The sequence below is a fragment of the Guillardia theta genome, assembly GCF_000315625.1.
Source record: "Guillardia theta CCMP2712 unplaced genomic scaffold GUITHscaffold_10, whole genome shotgun sequence".
NCBI classification, from domain to species: Eukaryota; class Cryptophyceae; order Pyrenomonadales; family Geminigeraceae; genus Guillardia; species Guillardia theta.
The window spans coordinates 1,122,117-1,141,437 of NW_005434664.1; the positions used below are offsets into that span (position 1 = coordinate 1,122,117).

A 19,321-nucleotide genomic window follows, 5' to 3' on the forward strand; every position below is an offset into this window, starting at 1 on the left:
CTCGAGGACAGACAGTCACTACGAAAGTGACTCGGAACGGAACTGCCAGAAATCTTGACCTGTACACGGACTCTGAGTGCAAAGTACAAGTTTACTCAAAGTTAAGTTAAAGATCAGAGTAGTTCTGCTAGTGATTGCGAAAAGATGAGAGGGGATCCGATGAGACTCGTGGCAGATCCCGCCGAACACAAACTTGATGAGAGGCCCAGTGATCTGACTCGGAAGAAGCCCAGGCCACTGACTCGCGGCAGTTCTTGTGCGAGTCGGGCGGCCCGGCCTGGCGGCGTCACCGTCAGTGACCGGGGACTGAGAGCGGCTGAGCGGCCCTCCGAGTGCTAGCCAGCTCAGGCCCTACTGATGTTTACTCAAACGGTTAAGTTAAAAAATCAGCTATCTAGTAGGCTTTTTTTAAGAAATCGGATTGACAAGGCCTTTCAAACTCGCCCGGCTCTCTGCCCCCCCAGATTGTCCGTCTGTTCGTCGCTGCAGCGTGGCGGGCTAGTAGTCGGATCCGAGCTTGGCAAGCAGCAATGGCGAGGTGTGATAGTCTCCGGCTCACTCTCACCGACATCTTACATCTTGATTCGACTGATGATGTGCTTGAGAGCTCCACTCCATAACAGACTTGAGTCTTTTAGGGCTGCTGTATCAAGGCTGTGCTATCGGCCAGCCTACATATTTGCTCCTCCTCTCGCTGTACTCGTCTTCTCACTGTTATGTTTGCTTCTGTGCTGTTCACTTGTTGCATCCTCATCTTTTGGAGATTTATCAGTCTCATGTCGGTATCCCATGAGTAAGGGCCACGATCGCAAAAGGCCGCTACATCTTCACTCATTTGCCGCTGTTTGCGCATCTTGCCCTGCATCACTTGCGGTTGCAGTGCTGGTTGACACATAAGGCAGCTCCGCCATTTTTCACTACCCGAACGAAGACTCCATGTTTACGATCAAAGTGGCAAACCTTCAGGACAATGGTTTCATGACATAACAAACTTTGGCTACCTTCTGAGCGATCAAAACTTCGCAGATGAGAACGAGGAAGGCTCAGGGGTCGGAAACCAGAGAGTGCATTTGGTAACCTTGCCCAGCGTAAAATCGGTTATAGCCCATGACATTTCTCCTTTAGCAGAACTTGGATGACATGCAGAATGTCAACAAGAGAAATGCAACTTTGGACGCCCTCAAGGCAAGCAAGCGCCTCTTAAGATGCGAGCAAATTCCTCAACTATTTCTCAGTCGGAAAAGGATCTTGTGATGATTGAGAATGAAGCGCTACACAAGCGGTGATGTCTTTCAGGACAACTGAAATTTGACTTGATTCGCTTCCCAGTATAGTTGCACTATCACTTGAGCTGAAGGCAAAGGATGACAATATAGATAAGCTCACCACCGTGATACATGCGATACAGGTGAGGCATTCTTCGGATCCCTCCCCCTGTTCCTGACAGGCTGATGCTATCTAGGCAAAGAACGCAGAAAACACGGAAAAGCTGTCTGAGCTGAGCAACGCAGAGATGTGAGGGAAAGGGAAATGCGGATGATTTTTTTGGATTGTAATCATCAACATCCTTAGCTGCCAACTCCGACGATCGCTTGCAGAAAACGAGGAAAGTCTGTGCAAGGTTTCTGCCAAAACCTGATGTTCAGTTCGTTCTCACATTGCCCCTTCTTAGTGCTCGTCCTTACTGGCCGCCAGCGAGGTTGAAAATTCAAGCTTACAACAAAAAGTGGATCAATACAAGCAGAGAGCAGGAAATCTCTGGGAGAGTTAATTTTCAGCAACTGACTAACATCTATAGATTTCTTTGAAACACTTCACACAGAGGACGAGAAGAAGATTGACATTCTACAAGCTCAGGTCAGCTGGTCCTCTGTTTCCTCTCCCTCACACGAGAGAGGTCAGTGTGCCAAGTACATGTCAGACTCTAGCGCTTTCCGCCTTGAGGTGAAGGTTGAGGGGGAGATGGATATGAATGACATATCTGCAGCTGGACAGAGTGCTTGCGCGATATGCGCCGCTGGTAAGAACGCAAGGCAGCTGGTGCTGTTGATGTCTGACCCCGGTGTCGCCACCTGTTACAGCATGTCGAATTGAAGAATATGAAAGAAGCCTATGCGAAGTAAGTTGCTTGTCACTGTCATCTCCCCCAAAGCTACCCCTCCTCCTCCTGCTTTCTTGCCTCGTCCCAGCTTCTACTTCTTGTCTTCTCCAGCGCGCCTTCTTCTCCTTCACACCACTCTCTGTTTACCCTCTTTCTCATCAACTTTCACCTTCGCCGCCCCCCTCTCACTCGTCGTACTTGAAGGTCAAGAGAAACGAACAAGCAGCTAGAGGACAAGCTGCAAAAGCTGTCGGAACAGATCTCTGATTACTGCCAAGGGAAGTCCGTGAATGTTGAGGAGGAGAAGCAGAGAGCGAGGGAGGAGAGAACACAGAACAAGAACCACACAGAGAACAAAGAGGCCTTTGACATGGGAGAAGATCCTGCCAAGAAGGACGAGCAAGACCCACAAAAACATCAAGAAGAGTCTGGGGAATGAAGAGACGAGAACAAGCCCACAGAGAGCAGAAAGAGCAGAACGAAGACCAAGTCACCATTTCACCTCATTTGTTGAACAAGCACATCACTATCTTTGGTGCACTTGGAGGAGCTCGTTAGGATATCTCAACCATGTCAGACGGTTCATATGTTTTGACTTCATTCCTGCAACGATAAATCATCGTCCTGAATTGCCTTGCCATCCTTGAGAGAATGCAAATTGGAGTCCAGCAGCTTGTACATGACGATTTGATCTTGTTCAGACATGTCTTCTCGTCCGATCCGCTTGTACCACTGAGAGTACATCAAGAAGGCACAGACCCTTCGAGTTTTACCGTCACATCCCGAGTTTGCTGTTGGAATCCCAGCCGCTGTCTTGACATTAGAGGAGAAATTTGACAGCAAGAGAACCTTGTAGAAGTTGATGGCATTCACGTTGGCAACGTCCACATGCAGGAAGATCACGGAATGTCCCTGAACTTGGACATGAGGACAGGCACAGGAGAAACAGAGAAAGTCAGGAGGGACGGGGAAAAGGACTGTGGGGGGGGGGGGCAAAGTGACAAGGGCAGAGAGAGGAGAAACGGCAAAAGAAGTGCGAGGGAGGCGAACACATAACAAACCCATTCGATACTGAGCTCCTCGCACCATCGCACGAGCGCCTTTCCGATCCCCTCCATCCGATACTTCTCCATAACCGCAAGATTTGACAGATAAGGAGCAGAGAGCGACAAGCCAAGCCCTTCTGCGAGAAAGTTAGTTTCCCTGATGCGTTTCGTATTCCTCCTCCCCGTGGCGCCTCCCAATCCTCTCCCTCCTCCAACTCTTCTCCTTCCCTCCTTCTCCTTCTCCTGCTGCTGCTGCTGCTGCTGCTGCTGCTGATCCTGCTGCTGCTGCTGATCCTGCTCATAAATTCTTTCTAGCATACGAGATCTCACCGAGCACATCCTTATCAATAGGACATGGCGCAACACAGAGCTCCGTCATCCCAATTGCATTTCCTGCAGCCGGACAACTGAGCGGAGGATGGAAAAGGAACGAGAGGAAACCATTGGAAAGACTGGCGACCAAGAGAGCATAGCGATATTCGCTTATCGGCGGTTCAAATGAGGAAGCAATTTCCGGCCACTGTAAGATACCTCAGGAGCGAGCAAGTGGGGGGCGGGGAAGAGGGAAGGGGTGAGGGGGAGAGGGGGAGAGGGGGAGAGGGGGAGAGGGGGAGAGGGGGAGAGGGGGAGAGGGGGTTAGGGAGGGAGGAAGGGGAAGATGGAGGGGGAGGGGAAGGGAGGGAGAAAGAGCTTGCCTTATAGAATCTGTTGTAGAACTGAGCTTGGAGGTCCCAGACGATGAGGGTATGTTTGACGTTCTGGAGGATCGAGAACCTGCAGGACCTTCGTTATGATCGTGTCATGGCTGTCACAATCAGATTTCACCATGCTCCGCGAGGATGAAACACGTCTGTCGATAGAGTCGCAAGTAGTCCGAGCTCGTGCGGTCTGCTCCTCACTCATGTCGCGGCGCAAGCAAAGACCTAGCCTCACCTTCCCCTTCTGAGGACGAACGAAGTCTTGCTGTCAGTCTGTGCCTGCTGTAATGGTCTCACCGTACGGCAGACTATCGCACAATCTGATCTCACGCTCATTCGACACTGTGAAATGCTGACGGATACAAGTCAAGGAGGAGGTCGCACAGAAAGAGAATAATCCACCTCGCTGGTTTTCTCTCTTCGTTTCTTCTCCGACCATGTCGCACCTGAAGGATCCTGTCCTGTACAATTCGAGTAGATTTCCCACTGCCTTGGCCCATGCAGACGGCAACAGGACAGCCGCGCAGGAAAGTTGTTGGGGAACACAGCAATGCCGGCTGATGGACGAAGCAAGAGGAGGCGATGGAGGAGGAGGCGATGGAGGAGGAGGCGATGGAGGAGGAGGCGATGGAGGAGGAGGCGATGGAGGAGGAGGCGATGGAGGAGGAGGCGATGGAGGAGGAGGCATGCATAGAATGTAAGTCTGTCTGCATGATGAAACAGGAGCTCATCGACGCGCCATACAAGGCAGTCAAGAGCCCAACCGCCCTTGCTCCTCGCGCCACCATCGATCGACAATGAAATTGTATACCCCGGGAGATCATCAAGTTTAGTTCAGCCTGAACTAAACTGTGGGCCTAGTGGCATCTCGCCGGCCGGGCAGGCCTCGGATCTTTCTGACTTCGCAGACAGTTGCGCGTTGACCCACGCAAGAAATGCGATTACGAGGCTTCCACAAGGGGCATCCAAGTAGGCATATTTATCAATAGAAATAGAGGAGATAATGGAGTACATTCCTATTTGAAGATTCCAGAATGGGGGAGGTGGAGTGTTCACACTTAAGGGGCATTGGGGTGCAAGTCTGAGAAGGGGTAGGTACCATTGTAGTACCCCATGGGGGGCCTGAGGGTAGAAATGAGGAAATGATTAATGCTATACCGTAAAATACTAATTATCTACATATAAAAACATAGATGTTTGAGACTAAGAAATTACCTTGTGACGCAAAGATTTAACATGGTGCTTTGGGGGGGTGGTGAGATGGACTGGTGGACAGGGGCTAGGGTCAGGGTTGTAAAGGACTGTGGGTCAACGTTCTAGATACCCAAAGCGAACATGCGAGAACTGCGGCGCGGGGACAGGGGGAGAACGAAGACGAGGATTGAGCGGAGAGGGAGAGGGAGAGGGAGAGGGAGAGAAACAAGATAGATTGATCTTGTGAGAGCAAGAACCAGATAAAAATGCATCTTTAAATGTTTAGTGATGCGGTCAATCCAGGGATGGGATTGGAATAGGCAGGGGTAGCAGAATAGGGTGGTCACGACATCTTGCTGAAGACGTCAAGAAATAATAAGTCAAGAAAAAGAATGTGTTACTCAAAAGACCAGCGATTCATGTCTTGCTAAGGCTCGTGTAGTTACACTGCCAGGAATGTTGGTCGACGAATCGAAGATGTAAAGTGTCATGTCATGATAGGGTGTGAGGTCAAATACAAGTGACAATCATTCAAGCATAGCAAAACAATAAGAGAACAAAGCAGCTGCTTTCATTTAGGCCAGTTTTGCAAAATGAGACCAAGCATTGCCATAGTATCAAAGGGGGTAGATGAAGTTTGAAAACAATTTTATCCAACTGTGCTCCTGAACGCTTCAAACTGTAGTAGGTATTCGGCTATAACCCAACGTAATTGATTTCACCGAACTCACAATCCATTGTTTTCATTTCTTATTACCTATGCTACAGATGTTGAACTTCCGAAGAGCTGCCATTGCTTTTGTTGCTGCCTCTTCTATCCATCAGGTGACATTGAAATTGAAATGAGCATGAGCTGAGCTGAAGATGCAGGTTGCTGATGCTTTTTCTTCCTCTGGATTCTCCCTCAGCCTCCGGTCTCCTCAATCCTCTTCTGTCAGCAAGGCTGCTGCAGTGTCCCGCACCCAGGGGTTCGTTTCAACAACTCCCAACAGCAAGAAGCTCATCCCGTGCAGGACCAGATGCTTGAACGTGCGCATGGGATCGCTTGCTGAGAAGTACGGGCATCTCCGTGGTGCTGATATTGAGCCATGCGGTTGCTGCTACCCTTCTCTGCGTCGAGTTCTGATCCTGATGCAGGAGCCGCTGTCGAGAGATTCTACAAGCTGTTTGCTCGCCCTGTGAGATCTCCTGGCTGTGCTTGTGGACGTTGACGGCTTGAACAGATCCCATTTGTGTTCAGAGCACCAACGAACGAAATTCTCTATTTGTCCCATCTTGACCTTGTCAACGCTATGGTAAGCTTTTGGCATGGTCAATGCTCAACTCAAGGCTAGTATTCAGTTTAGGTACGATGTCATTTGGGCTGCCGGTCTCTACTCCACCTTTGATCTTTTCTTCTCTGCCCTCGATGAGGTGAATTTTGATCGATCCTTTCAAAGATCATGTTGTGGAACAGGACTTGCGTGCGAATCTCTTCCAAGCTTTGATGGGAGGGTTGAAGTTGGACCAGTCCAAGGTAATAGGAAGAGAACGACCGAAAGGTCCTCACATGCGCCGCAGATCAAGAGTGATGCAGATGCTGTCTTGCAGTGGGCACAGGGAAAGACTGAGGTGAAGTAGCTCACGCGAATGTCGCCGCTAATTTGATGCAGGCTGATGTTGTAAGCGCAATCAAGGGGGAGGATTCAAGCCCCGTCGGACAGGTCCTCGCTTCCTTGGGGAAGAATGAGGTGGGCGGTAAAGCGGATCGGAAAGTATCTCACTGATTGAGAAGGACTTCCTCTACACGAGAAACTTCGGGGCTGGATTGATCAAGATCATGCAAGTGAGTCACGTCGAGATTGTTCGGCTTGTTTTGACATGGCGCAGGTGGTGGGAGTAGAGCCAAATGCTGAAAACGCGAAGCGTTGGGCCGAGGTAACACTGATTTGAAGAGTAGGTTGAAGTGAGCCTATCTATCAGGTCTTGGGATTTACCTCCAACACCTCCGCACTCTCTGGCCTGAGCGCTAGCAAGTTTGAAACGGATGTTGGCTTGTTTTTGTCGTCTGTGGACAAAATGCAGCAGGTAAAGTTGACCAGGAGCAGATGGAGAAAACTCATTGTTCCGTACAGGCAATGCAGCTCTTTGCTGAAGTTGAGGCCCGTGAGAAGAAGAAGGTCGTTTTCTTCTTCTTCTCGATCTTCGGCACTGACACTTCAGTAATCAGATTGCAGAGAAGCTTGCAGAGAAGGCCGCCAGGGCTGCAGAAGAAGCAGCGAAGGAGAGCGGTAAAACCTCCTTCATCACGTCTGCGCTTTGACTGATGGCTTCAACAGCTTCATCCTGATAGTTTTCAAATTGTTTTGAATAAATTCACATCAGGAGAGTGGAGGCTCCACAATCCGATCCAACCGATGAAAAAACAAAAAAAGTCAAGAGGTTGACAGGGGATTCTAAAAACATATAAAAAACATATATATGCAATGCAGGAAACGGGATGGTGGGGATGCAGACATCGCAGCATGTGCTGCCTCCTCGCATCGAGGCAGACAAGTGGAGGGAACGCAATAGGAAGGGGCACCCTGATAGATATCCCACTTAGCCTCCCTACCTCCGCCGGCCCAAGTTCACTTCCTGTCGCGATGTTTCCGTCGGTCGAGCAAGCAAGGCTAGCGTGACCGTCGCTCTATGCTTGCTGGGATGATGCTCTCTAACATTCTCGCCTCCTCGATGGCCCTGCTGCTTTTGCTTCACTTGCCTGTCTGCACCGCCTTCACTTCTTGGGTTCCTGTTTTTGTTCCTCCTACCATCCCTTGCAGGTTTCAATCCTTGTTTTTGCATACTGACATTCTCAAGCTTGTTTCAGTCTCCCCTTGTGCGATGCAGACTGTTTGGACATGGAATCCAAAGGATACATGTGTCCTCGAGCCGCCTCGACCATAGTTTCATATACGGGTATGCTCTGCCTGGCGCTGCTGCTGTGGTTTGTCACGAAGGTCGGACAGGTGTACTACCGACGTCCAGTGCATGCTATCGCACGTGGGACTGGTGGACCCCCGGCCCTCGTCCGTCTGCGTCAGACCCAGAAGGTTGCGGGCCTTGTCTGCTACTAGACGAGCATACAGCTTGTAACGATCATGCGTCTGACGTCGCTCACCGAGGATACCGAGGCGGAGGGCCCGTCCCTCGCTCTGGACATAGCGCCGTCGTCTACACCTCCCCAAAGAGCTCGGCATATGCAGGAGCAACCCTGATGATCGTGTTCGGCGGGAAGGATGCCCACGACAACTTCCTGAATGACGTATGGACGATGTGCATCTCCAACTGCCCGCCAGTCCCCTTCTTCTACAGCCTCAAGAATGCGCGTGGTGAAACAGTCTACATGGACACCTGCCCCGACAATCGCTGCCGTTGGGAGGAGAAGCTCATGTCTCAGAACCTCTCAGAGTGGAGCCTCTTTGTTGATACCCAACGGGCTCAGAACCTCATGGGGGTTGTTCCTTCCCGACCAGCTGGCAGAGTCGGTCACACAGCAGCACTAGCTTCAGTCCGGCTGAGTACAGGAGCCGTGGTCGATGTCATGACAGTCTATGGGGGTATGAGCCCAAACTGCTCAGACTTTTGCTCCGACTTATGGCAGTATGATATTCTCAACAACAAGTGGTGAGTTCAGTTGAGCTTGTCAGGGCGTTATTCTGTCTTGTTGGTTTTGTTTGATTTTTTGTACTCTTTTACCTCTCTGACCTCACTTGTTCTCTTCAGGTACATGATTTATGGCCAATGGGTCGACAAGGATCTGAATACGCAACAACTTTACGATTACTCAGCTTTCAATGAGCTACACCCTAGTAAACGGTTTGGGCAATCGGTTGCCGTGGTGGGAGAGGACATGTACATTCTGGGTGGATACACGAATGGAGTGGACTACGTGTGCTGCGGCCTTAGCAGAACGCTTTGCGCTAGCATAGAGAACACGAGGACAGCATGGTATCAGACAGCAGACCCTGGCTGCCCCTTCCTCAACGACGTGTGGATGACACACCTGAGTGGTTACGAACCTTTCTTCTCGCAGCTGGCTCTCGGAAAGCACACGACGCAGTCATCGACTCTAGCTGGAGGGCTATCGTGGTACGCTGTCGATGGAGTTCAGACCGGCTCTCCCTCTGCGGTCAGTGCGACTCTCACCAACACTGACTCACAAGCTTGGTGGCAAGTTGATCTTGGGAGTGTCCACATGGTATGTCCCCATCAACCTTTGACTTCTCTGATTGCCTCCTCCTCCCAATTGATTTGCTGTCTCTCTATCTTGCATTGCATCTTCCCGTGTCGACTTTGATTCTTCATTCAGTTTGACTGTGTTTTTTTACATCATAAGGTGTCGAATGTCACAATTTTCAACTCTATTGAACAACCAGAGCGTCTGAGCAATTTCTACGTCCTCTCTTCCATGCAGCCCTTTGTGTCCGATAGACTGCAGGTTATCCCAATTTCATGTGCTTGCATAATTTTCCCACTACATCTGCCCTCGTTTTCATTTTACCTTCATTCCTCACCTCCTCTGTATCCTTCCCCTCCTTCCCTTTCCCCTTCTTCCTCCACATGCCTCTTCTTATCTGCTTCATTTCTTATTCCCTGGATTTTGTTTTCTTTTGTTTTTTTCTCTCTTTTTCCTCCATGCCGAGCTCCTTCTCATGAACAATGCAGGACATTTTGCACGACCCTAACGTGCAGAAAGCACATGTTATGTACCTAGAAGGAAGCAGCGTGGCTATCGATGTGAACAGCAAGGTGATAGACGACAGACACTTTAGGCATGACAGAAACAGTGAAAAGTGAGTGAATTCAATCTTAACATGTCCAGATGAAGGCAGGAAGGCTAATCCAATGCAAAACAATTCTGATTCTCTTTGATAGAGCAGCAGGAGGTATCGAGAACTTTGGGTTACAACATTATTCTGCAGCAGGGTGTAGGTAGTGCCGTGCAGATATATTATGTTCATTTGAGTAGGCATTACTTTGATTCTCCATCAAGTGAATCCAAAGAAGAAAATGAACCGAAGAATGAGGCTACGACCTATGGCAAGAAGTAGAAAATCGTCTTGTTGACCTGCTTTCAGGTCCAGTATATTCGGATTCAGCTTGCTGGAACGGACTATCTTTCACTCGCTGAGGTCGAGGTGTGGGGCTACCCTGAGATTCAAGTGAGAAAACGTGTTGATGAAAGGGGGAGAAACGGAGAAACGGAGAAACGGAGGGGGGGGGGGGATGTTGGTCAGGAGTCAATTTGTACGATTCAAGAAGATGGCTGCAGGACTGGCAAGAGGTATATGGGCTGAAACGATGGACCAAGATGCTTCCAAGAGTAGGCGGGACAGTGCCGACGGCTCCTCGAGCAAGACATTCAAGTAAGTCAGGCTGATGTGACTGAGACGTGAAATGAGAGGAGCAGTGGTAGGCGTGGAGAGATCCAAGGTGATACGATTGCAATGGAGGAAATGAAGCTTAAATTGCTGCATCAGCTACTTGTCTACGGAGGCTTCAACAGAGAGTATCCTTACTGGCTGAACGACTTGTATTCTTCTTTTCTCCTCCTAATCCCCCCCTACTGATTGTTTTACAGTTTCACTATCTCACTCACCGATTACATCTCTGATGCTCGAGAAGGAGTCACTTGGACGAATGTTTGTCTCTCCCTCTGCTGTCCACTTTTGATATCCCCTCAGATCTTTCCACGATCTCAAGAGCCCTCGACCGCCTTCCCTGTCGGACGCGCGGGACATTCTGCTGTATACTCGGAGACGTGCAGTGTCGGGGCAGGGGCCGAGCAAGCGAGCACAGCAAGCGAGGCAGACAAGCTCGTCTATCCAGGCATCTTCCTGCAGACCCCCTGGTGCCGGGGGCAAGTTCTCATCTATGGTTGGACTTCGATCGAGAGGAGAAGGGGCAGGTTGACATGCAAGACAGGAGGCGGCACAGAAGCTGCAATTGAGAGCTGGCATCCTGCCTACCCTGACGGGTTTCTAGGAGATATCTGGTTGTACAACATTTCGTCAGAGGTGATCAGCCCGTGAGTGTCTTCTCCTCTACCTCTAGCTTGCTCTTAGTACACGCAGGGTCAACTACTCTACTAACGCCCCCTTTCCTGCTCGGAGAAGTGACGCGACCCTAGTCTTGCATGAGGATATGATCGTACCATCCTCTGCTCTAGCCCCGCCTCTCTTGGTTGACGTGCATCGTAGATCTTGTATGGAGGTCGAGGTTCTGCGTCGGACTGTCTCAACTCTCTGTGTGGAGATGCTTGGACTCTAAATGTGAACCCCCTTTGTATCTTATCTTCTATCCCCAAGAATTCTCTACATGCACCTGGTTACACAAGTTGCGTGGGTGCAGGTCTCAGGTGCTGGCTCCTGTCCTCCTGCCTGCTCAGCTCATGGCGTGTGCGAATGGGGATACTGCGTGTGCGACGTCGGGTTCCTGGGGGTCACGTGCGAGCAGCAGCAATGCCCGAACTCAAGGTTAGCAGAGGATAAAAGGCGGAGGGAGAAGGGAGGACGAGGGCATGACAGACAGCTGAAATGTTCAAGTGCAAATCTCATTGGGTCGTGCAGATGCGTGTACGACTATCGTAACCACGTCAACGATTGTCTTCTGTGCAGCGGCAACGGAGTCTGCAATGCGAACGCGACCTGCATCTGCGATGTGGGATGGAAGGGGGAGGACTGCAGGTTAGACAACTAATTTGCACAGCAGCTATCCTCGTGCACATCTTCATGACGTGGCTGTCTAGTATCCTGCACTGTCCGGGTGGATGTTCTGGTCACGGGACCTGCAAGCTGGTACGGACCTTTCCTTCTTCATGGCCTCCCCGGCAGTCGACTATCTGCTCTGCTAGAGCGCACACCCATCTTACCTATTCTGGCAGGGAGGCGTGTGCGACTGCGATGAAGGCTTCGGGGGACCGGTAGGAAGTCATGATACGAGAGGGTGGCAGCAGAGACGAAGTGTCAGAGGGCGTGATAGAGTCTCTCACGACGGGATGCACAGGACTGTTTTGTAGCATTCTGCCCCAGCAACTGCACAGCGTGGACAGATGGCATCGACTCGGGTTTCAGAGGTGTGCCCTTCTGCTTCGTCCCTTTCGACTCTCCTTCACCCCCTCACTCTCCCCTGCTTCACATTCCAGCAGGCTTTAGGGTTTAGTAACAGCATATGACTTTTGCTCAAAATTCCTACAGGCGACTGCGATGTCGTGCGAGACCCACCTTGCTGTGGCATCGAGCCAGACTGTATTCGAACCTCCTCCTCTCCAAACCCTTGCACAGGTCTCTCCTCCTTCATCCAACTCAATTCGCTTAGACCATGGCAGCGCGAGCAACTGGATACGACACGACGCCTGCCCACAAGGTGAGAGGAAGCTCTTTCAAAGGTCTCAGCCTAAGGGGGCGGACAGGTTGAGGCTGTATGCTACTGCGCCGACGACTTCACTGGCTCGGACTGTGGGTCAAACATTGCTGATGTCATCATCGCTTCCAAGACATCGTGAGACGCACTCAACCACTAATGTCTGTACGACAGCTCAAAATCCTTATATCCCCTTCATTCACTGCAATTAAGAACCAACACTCTCGCGAATCTGCACAAGAATCACCGAGTTACCACGTCAGGCTTGTGTCTTAACCTTCCGAACCATTCGTTTCACAACGGATGCGAGAGACTTGCTTGCCGAACCTTCCCTCAACTTACCCTGCCCTCGGTTGCCTGGTTCCGTTGACATGCTCGGTACCTGGACCTTCGTATCATCAGCAATGCAGCGCACAGGAACACTATCCTATACGTCGCTCCGGTACTTGTCTGCCTGCTTCTCTGCTTCTTTCGCTTTTGCGATGAGATATTTCGCGCGTGTCATCTACAAGGTCAGGTTTTACATGGCACGTCTCATGCATCATGTTCACACCTCCCCCTGCTCGTAGGTTTCTAACTGATCTAGTTGGTGCTGGATGGAGCTGCACTGACGTCACCTTCATTTCATTTCCTCTCACTACCAAACTCACTCTGCTCGAGTCGCCTCTGTTTTGGCTTCAATTCTGAGATCGGTCGCTTTGGCTAGCTCATGCTTAGCAGCCTACAACACATTAGTCATTCAAGAAGCATCACAAGTGAAAACCTTGACGTTATCCACAGATTTTTCAATGAACGCTGAAGCCTTGAATAATATTTGAATCAAAATTAGCACAAAGCGAAAATCTTCACCTCTGGCGGAACTTCGGCTTTGATTGCACTTTTCACCATGCTCTAAGACGATGTTTGTCATTCCATGCGGACACTGGGAACTTATTGTGCGTACCCTCAAAAAATCAGAAGGTTTGTTGGGATCGACGACTTGGTTGACATCAGCGGCAGACTTCATCTGTAGTCTTGCGTCTTTCTTTCTTGCGTCTTTCCCTAACACACGTATTAGCGTAATCATACTAGTCATGAAAATAAAGCTACCACGTACAATTTCCAAGCTGCTCCAGCGAATGAATGATTCATAGTGGTAAGTGATGTGAGTTTGATACAAAAAAGCAGATGCAGAGAAAACCAACCTCGCTATGTTAGCAGCAGGGTTGACTTGCCACCACCTGTTCACATCAGCAGCTGATCTCTACAAGTATATCAGTGACCGGCCGTTGAATGAATGTGAATCAAGATAACCTGAGTCAGGAGTGTTTTTACATGATCTGTAGCCCCGAGAGTGTTGGAGTTGACAACTAAAAGGGAAAACGAATCACCATCATGCCCCGAGGCAACATAAAACAGCGAAAGTAAGCAGTCCGATCATAATGTCGCACGCAAAATTGCGAAGGACCAAGGCAGGCACTAGACAAGATCCTAACACTCACCGAGAACGAGACCTGCAAGGGTGCAAACCATCGGAACTATTTTCATCCAGCTACTCCAACTCGACAACGAGGAGCGGCATGCCTCTCGCTCTTCGCTCCTTCTCGTACCATGGCTGCCACCTTCGGCCATGGCCATGGCACGCCTCTTCACCGAGGGACCACATCCCCACTTCAAGTGCTGTACGCCGCTCCGGCGTGGCTCCGGCCCAGGTTCCGGGGAGTCCGGCCCGGCCCGCTCCGGCCCGGGGACTCGGGACCGGGCTCCGGGGGAGGCTGAGTCCCGGCGGGGCCGGGGGAGGCTCCGGGGGCTCCGGGGCTCCGGCTCAGCGGGGCCGCACGGACTCCCGGCCACGTCTCAGTGGAGCAGCCGGGCCCGGGCCTCAGCCCGGCGGGGCCTGCCGGACCCGGGTGACCCGCGGGACAGGCCGGGATCAACGCGTCGCAGCCTCCGCAGTGTATCATGTGGCTAGCAGCCTCAGTTGAGTGATATGACTCAGACAACACTGAAACGGCAACTCACTGAGTCAAATGGGGTCACGGGTGTAGAACATTGGATTGTATATACGCCCTGGCAAGCTGGGCATGTGTTATTCACTGAGTTGAACATCATGACGACAATCGAATCGGTTTAAAATTTGAGAGTACGCTTGTAACAGTTCACGTTTCCGCTTTGAATAATGAAAAACTCATTTCCGACGTCTCCTTCCTGTAAAATGCGTGAGATAGCCGTCAAAGGCGTTAATCAATCATACCTGAATGATAGTTTCGCCTGGCTCAGCAGTCCTCAACTAACAAGAGTGGTCATTACTGCAGTTAAACAAGAAGTTGAAATACCTTCATTGCTTCCGCGATCTTGAATTTCTCATATTGTGTCAACTCAGCTAGAAGTGAAACCTGCAGAATACAAAGTAAAGATCGCATCCTCTCCAGTTGTTCCTGGTTCCGAGTTAACCTTAGACAAGAATTGAAGACGATCGTTCATGTCTTGCTTTCCACTGTCAAAGAATAAGAGGAGGGGGCGACAGGCAAAGCCACGACAATGGTACCTCTGCATCATGATTTTGCGGAAGGTGTCTCGATCCAGAGCCCATGTCACGCACGACTGAATCAAATTGCATCATTCATCATCTACCACTGTGAGATAATTTCCACCTGGGTTGTGCGAATGGTTGCGTTGCGAGGCTCTCCATGCAACAAGGCAAGTTCTCCAAAAGATCCACCTACAAAGAAGTTCACAAAAAAACCTTGTTGATTGTCATGAAATGCCTGGTCCATATTCATTTACTTTGATTGGGTCCGAGCCCAGAGGTTTGGCCAACAACACCTTGATGTGATACCTCTTAACTCAAAAACAAAAATACAAGCACTGCTTACATCTGCCTTTCCAGAATCCAAGATATAATAGTAATCACCTACAGATTCCTCAGCAAACCCATAGACGACAAAATTGTTCGAACCATCATCGCCCTGTCGAATAATATCTTCTCCAGAATTGAAAGTTTTCTTCTCAAATGCTTCGATCACCTAGAATCCAACATGTGACGCAGCATTTAGACAACAAACAGATTTTACCGTTGTGCGCGCTTTTGGGTCCAAGTAAGCCAACAAAGCAGTTTTGGAAATATGCTACGACGACTTAAACATCCTATCAGATCTGGAAGACCATGCTGACCTCATCAAGGCGCTGGATTTCTTCTTCGCTCTTCGGGTACGATGGAGGAGTCCAACCATCTTCAATCTGTGTGATGTCAGAAAACCAACTTAAGACAGAAAGAAGGAACAGCACCAACCTGAGCTGCCTCCACGAATACTGTGCCACGTCTCCCCCTGCAAGAATTATTTCACTGGGCACATCCCAGAACGGAAGAATATGTCAAACAAACCTCCTAACATTCGCAGGAGGTGGGGTTGGTGGTGCATCATCTTCATTCTCTTCTTCGGGACCGTTCTGTTCCTGGTTGAACAGAGTAAATCATGAATCTGAACAACTATGGCGTACTTTCGCATCATCCGTGATCGCTTCTGGTAATTCGATAGACTTGTAAGATTCCTACAGAACTTAAGGTCGAGACAGAGTATGAAATCGCTTGCAGACCATGTTGCGCCTCAAGATCTCAAAAAGATTGCCGCAGAGCCTAGTGAAAGCGTCTCTGCTGAGAACAAGCAACGTGACTGTTCCAACAGCCTGCTCGATTGATCAAGGAGCTAAATCAATAGGAAACAGGGCACACCTTCACAGTTGCTTGTCGAGGCTTACCACTCAAAAGAGCAATCTCTCCAAAGAAATCACCTTGCGAGAGTTTGTGAACCTGAATACGTTCATTTCGGATTCCGCACAGCTTCAGCGCTTACCAGTGTTTCACACCATTCAGCTTGCTGGGGAGATGTTGGATGGTTTTCTATCAACCACCTTGCAAGCCATTTGAAAGGATCATCTGGTTGCTATCAAACAGTGAGTACTTGCGAGCCTCAAGACAGGATGGGATCTTACTTGCACACACATGTCCGTCAGTGCTCTGGACAAAACAGGAACAACGGTGGACTCAAGATATTCTTTTACTGCTTCTCGTCTTGTAACATTCGAAGAATCGGCTGCGCAGAAAATTGGAATTATCCACACAGCAAAACGTTCCTACCTGATTGGGACATGTTGGAGGTTTGAACAACTTCCTTGCAGAGGCAGATATTTCTGAGCGAAAAGTCAAAAGGGAACGAAGAAAGGCAAATTGCTTATAAACTGCATCAACTTTTAGCTATTTCCCAGCAATGAGATGTTCACTTTTGACTTGCCCTGATCATACAAGACCTAGTCTTGAAGTATCCTAACACATGTTATCTTCAAGGTGTTCATGTCCTTTCATCTATACTGAGATGCAGTGAAATCTTCCATACTCGGGAAAAGAAGTTTTCGAATTCGTTACATCTCAAATTCTGAGGTTCTTGCCACCTCTGTTTCATTTTCATACATGCCCACACGTTTGACTGGCATCATCCGACTCTTGCCCATTTACATCCCTCCACCGCGGCTCTGCACACCCTACCCCTATCCTTCCCCAGAATGGTACCCCTATCAATTACCTACACACCCACCCCAAGCCACTACCCTACCTGTGTACACCCCTGAATCACAGGGGATAGACTAGGTCCTCTGGGCTTTGCAATCATCAAACAAGAGCCATTACAACCCCACCCCAATTCAGTCATTTCGCTATCAGGCAGTACAGGTCAAACTACCCCCTTCCTCTCGTCTAAAAAGGCCGATCCCACTGGCTAACGTCTCCAGGACCCCTACCAAAGCTTACTACGTCCCTCTATTGTGCCATAATCGATCCCATGTGGATCTACGGACCCCTTGATGTCCTTGGTTTAGGACTGGGTAGGTGGGTAGGGTGATGATTGGGTCAATGAGGGCGATGACATTCTGGGTTTAGGGTTTAGGGTTTAGCCTAGTAGTTAGGGTTTCAAGTTTAGAAGAAGAGAAGGTCCAGCCATCATTGCCAGGAGAAGTCTAGCCCTGCCCGGCCACCGTGAGTGGCCGACTACATGTGGGGAGGGAAGGGGGGCTGGGAGGCTACGACACTTGGCCAAAAACAGGAAGGGAACCGGGCTCGGACTTAAGCAGGGCCCGGAACTTCCGTTGAACACTGAAAATATCATCTAATACGGAAGCACTGAACTGGGCCTAAGGGCTCATAGGACAACGAAGGGCCAACCTCTCAAGGCTGGGAACCCCTTTAGACGGATAAATAGGCGAGAGATGAGCAGAGAGCATTAGTTCTTAGCTAACACATTCTCGATTAACAGTCTAATAAACTCAAATAATAATAATAATAATAATAATAATAATAGGGTTTAGGACGACGGCCTTCAAGTTGGTAAAGAGCAACGAGGACTGTGACCGTAAATCAAAAGGGAAGCCTCAAAAGCAAGCAACTAGGATCAGCATGGCAGGGACGGAGAAAGGACACACGAGACAGCTGGAAGAGGGTTTGGGGTTCAACGGTTTAGGGTTTAGGGCCTCAGCATGACGAGGAGAGGAGCCCGAGCAGCGAGGAGCAAGCCCAAGAGCCCCAAGGGCAGCAGCAAGGCGCTGGATGGCTGGAGCTCAGCGACATCGACAGGATCACCATGGAAGCAGCGTCGCCGTCAGGGCCAAAGTCGATCTCCGACAGGGAGCTAGACAAGAGTATTGGCTTTAGGGTTTAGGGTTTAGGGTTTAGGGTTTAGGGTTTAGCGCCGTTATTTTCGGCAGGCGCCGTTATTTTCGGCAGCAGGCGCCGTTATTTTCGGCAGCAGGCGCCGTTATTTTCGGCAGCATGGCTCCTTGCCAGGTGTAGGGGAAGCCGCCAGGGTTTAGGGTTTAGGGTTTAGGAGCGCCGGTTATTCCAGGCAGCGCCGGTTATTCCAGGCAGCGCCGGTTATTCCAGGCAGCGCCGGTTATTCCAGGCAGCGCCGGTTATTCCAGGCAGCGCCGGTTATTCCAGGCAGCGCCGGTTATTCCAGGCAGCGCCGGTTATTCCAGGCAGCGCCGGTTATTCCAGGCAGCGCCGGTTATTCCAGGCAGCGCCGGTTATTCCAGGCAGCGCCGGTTATTCCAGGCAGCGCCGGTTATTCCAGGCAGCGCCGGTTATTCCAGGCAGCGCCGGTTATTCCAGGCAGCGCCGGTTATTCCAGGCAGCGCCGGTTATTCCAGGCAGCGCCGGTTATTCCAGGCAGCGCCGGTTATTCCAGGCAGCGCCGGTTATTCCAGGCAGCGCCGGTTATTCCAGGCGGAGCGCCGGTTATTCCAGGCAGCGCCGGTTATTCCAGGCAGCGCCGGTTATTCCAGGCAGCGCCGGTTATTCCAGGCAGCGCCGGTTATTCCAGGCAGCGGCCGGTTATTCCAGGCAGCGCCGGTTATTCCAGGCAGCGCCGGTTATTCCAGGCAGCGTCGGTTATTCCAGGCAGCGCCGGTTATTCCAGGCAGCGCCGGTTATTCCAGGCAGCGCCGGTTATTCCAGGCAGCGCCGGTTATTCCAGGCAGCGCCGGTTATTCCAGGCAGCGCCGGTTATTCCAGGCAGCGCCGGTTATTCCAGGCAGCGCCGGTTATTCCAGGCAGCGCCGGTTATTCCAGGCAGCGCCGGTTATTCCAGGCAGCGCCGGTTATTCCAGGCAGCGCCGGTTATTCCAGGCAGCGCCGGTTATTCCAGGCAGCGCCGGTTATTCCAGGCAGCGCCGGTTATTCCAGGCAGCGCCGGTTATTCCAGGCAGCGCCGGTTATTCCAGGCAGCGCCGGTTATTCCAGGCAGCGCCGGTTATTCCAGGCAGCGCCGGTTATTCCAGGCAGCGCCGGTTATTCCAGGCAGCGCCGGTTATTCCAGGCAGCGCCGGTTATTCCAGGCAGCGCCGGTTATTCCAGGCAAGCACTTCCCAGTGGA

General features: G+C 50.7%; 6 protein-coding genes across 6 annotated transcripts; 4 read left to right on the forward strand and 2 right to left on the reverse strand.

The window, feature by feature from the left end:
- Positions 1 to 1,205: 1,205 nt before the first annotated feature.
- Positions 1,206 to 2,540, forward strand: GUITHDRAFT_134311 (hypothetical protein; the record flags this gene model as incomplete). Its single annotated transcript, XM_005838931.1, has 9 exons — positions 1,206 to 1,282; positions 1,330 to 1,408; positions 1,463 to 1,515; positions 1,599 to 1,621; positions 1,799 to 1,857; positions 1,903 to 1,944; positions 1,988 to 2,020; positions 2,082 to 2,119; positions 2,306 to 2,540. The coding sequence occupies 9 exons, from the start codon at positions 1,206 to 1,208 to the stop codon at positions 2,538 to 2,540; spliced, it is 639 nt and encodes a 212-aa protein (XP_005838988.1).
- A 145-nt stretch (positions 2,541 to 2,685) lies between these two features.
- Positions 2,686 to 4,298, reverse strand: GUITHDRAFT_150870 (hypothetical protein). Its single transcript, XM_005838932.1, has 11 exons — positions 4,248 to 4,298; positions 4,176 to 4,197; positions 4,081 to 4,127; positions 3,973 to 4,035; positions 3,843 to 3,921; positions 3,589 to 3,667; positions 3,478 to 3,540; positions 3,163 to 3,284; positions 2,951 to 3,013; positions 2,875 to 2,910; positions 2,686 to 2,833 (listed from the first exon to the last, which is right to left on the reverse strand). Exons 2-11 carry the CDS (start codon positions 4,179 to 4,181, stop codon positions 2,699 to 2,701), a joined length of 693 nt encoding a protein of 230 aa, XP_005838989.1. The 5' UTR covers positions 4,182 to 4,197; positions 4,248 to 4,298; the 3' UTR covers positions 2,686 to 2,698.
- A 1,507-nt stretch (positions 4,299 to 5,805) lies between these two features.
- Positions 5,806 to 7,406, forward strand: GUITHDRAFT_150871 (hypothetical protein; the record flags this gene model as incomplete). Its single annotated transcript, XM_005838933.1, has 15 exons — positions 5,806 to 5,864; positions 5,910 to 6,007; positions 6,053 to 6,132; positions 6,177 to 6,217; positions 6,263 to 6,334; positions 6,381 to 6,452; positions 6,496 to 6,555; positions 6,600 to 6,650; positions 6,692 to 6,769; positions 6,814 to 6,864; positions 6,909 to 6,956; positions 7,002 to 7,106; positions 7,154 to 7,198; positions 7,249 to 7,309; positions 7,358 to 7,406. Coding segments are annotated over 15 exons (932 nt in total), but the record flags the coding sequence as incomplete, so codon positions are not given.
- A 4,023-nt stretch (positions 7,407 to 11,429) lies between these two features.
- On the forward strand, positions 11,430 to 11,747 carry GUITHDRAFT_42966 (hypothetical protein; the record flags this gene model as incomplete). The annotated part of the gene is made up of 2 exons (XM_005838934.1): positions 11,430 to 11,536; positions 11,630 to 11,747. Coding segments are annotated over 2 exons (225 nt in total), but the record flags the coding sequence as incomplete, so codon positions are not given.
- Positions 11,748 to 14,531: 2,784 nt separating this feature from the next.
- Positions 14,532 to 16,594, reverse strand: GUITHDRAFT_161495 (hypothetical protein; the record flags this gene model as incomplete). The annotated part of the gene is made up of 18 exons (XM_005838935.1): positions 16,540 to 16,594; positions 16,395 to 16,495; positions 16,256 to 16,345; positions 16,135 to 16,212; positions 15,999 to 16,088; positions 15,903 to 15,953; positions 15,787 to 15,857; positions 15,694 to 15,730; positions 15,576 to 15,641; positions 15,476 to 15,529; positions 15,361 to 15,427; positions 15,241 to 15,315; positions 15,056 to 15,123; positions 14,950 to 15,005; positions 14,856 to 14,898; positions 14,738 to 14,797; positions 14,656 to 14,691; positions 14,532 to 14,609 (listed from the first exon to the last, which is right to left on the reverse strand). The coding sequence occupies exons 1-18, from the start codon at positions 16,550 to 16,552 to the stop codon at positions 14,532 to 14,534; spliced, it is 1,134 nt and encodes a 377-aa protein (XP_005838992.1). The 5' UTR covers positions 16,553 to 16,594.
- Positions 16,595 to 17,847: 1,253 nt separating this feature from the next.
- Positions 17,848 to 18,109, forward strand: GUITHDRAFT_102627 (hypothetical protein; the record flags this gene model as incomplete). Its single annotated transcript, XM_005838936.1, has 2 exons — positions 17,848 to 17,912; positions 17,953 to 18,109. The coding sequence occupies 2 exons, from the start codon at positions 17,848 to 17,850 to the stop codon at positions 18,107 to 18,109; spliced, it is 222 nt and encodes a 73-aa protein (XP_005838993.1).
- Between the last annotated feature and the right edge of the window lie 1,212 nt (positions 18,110 to 19,321).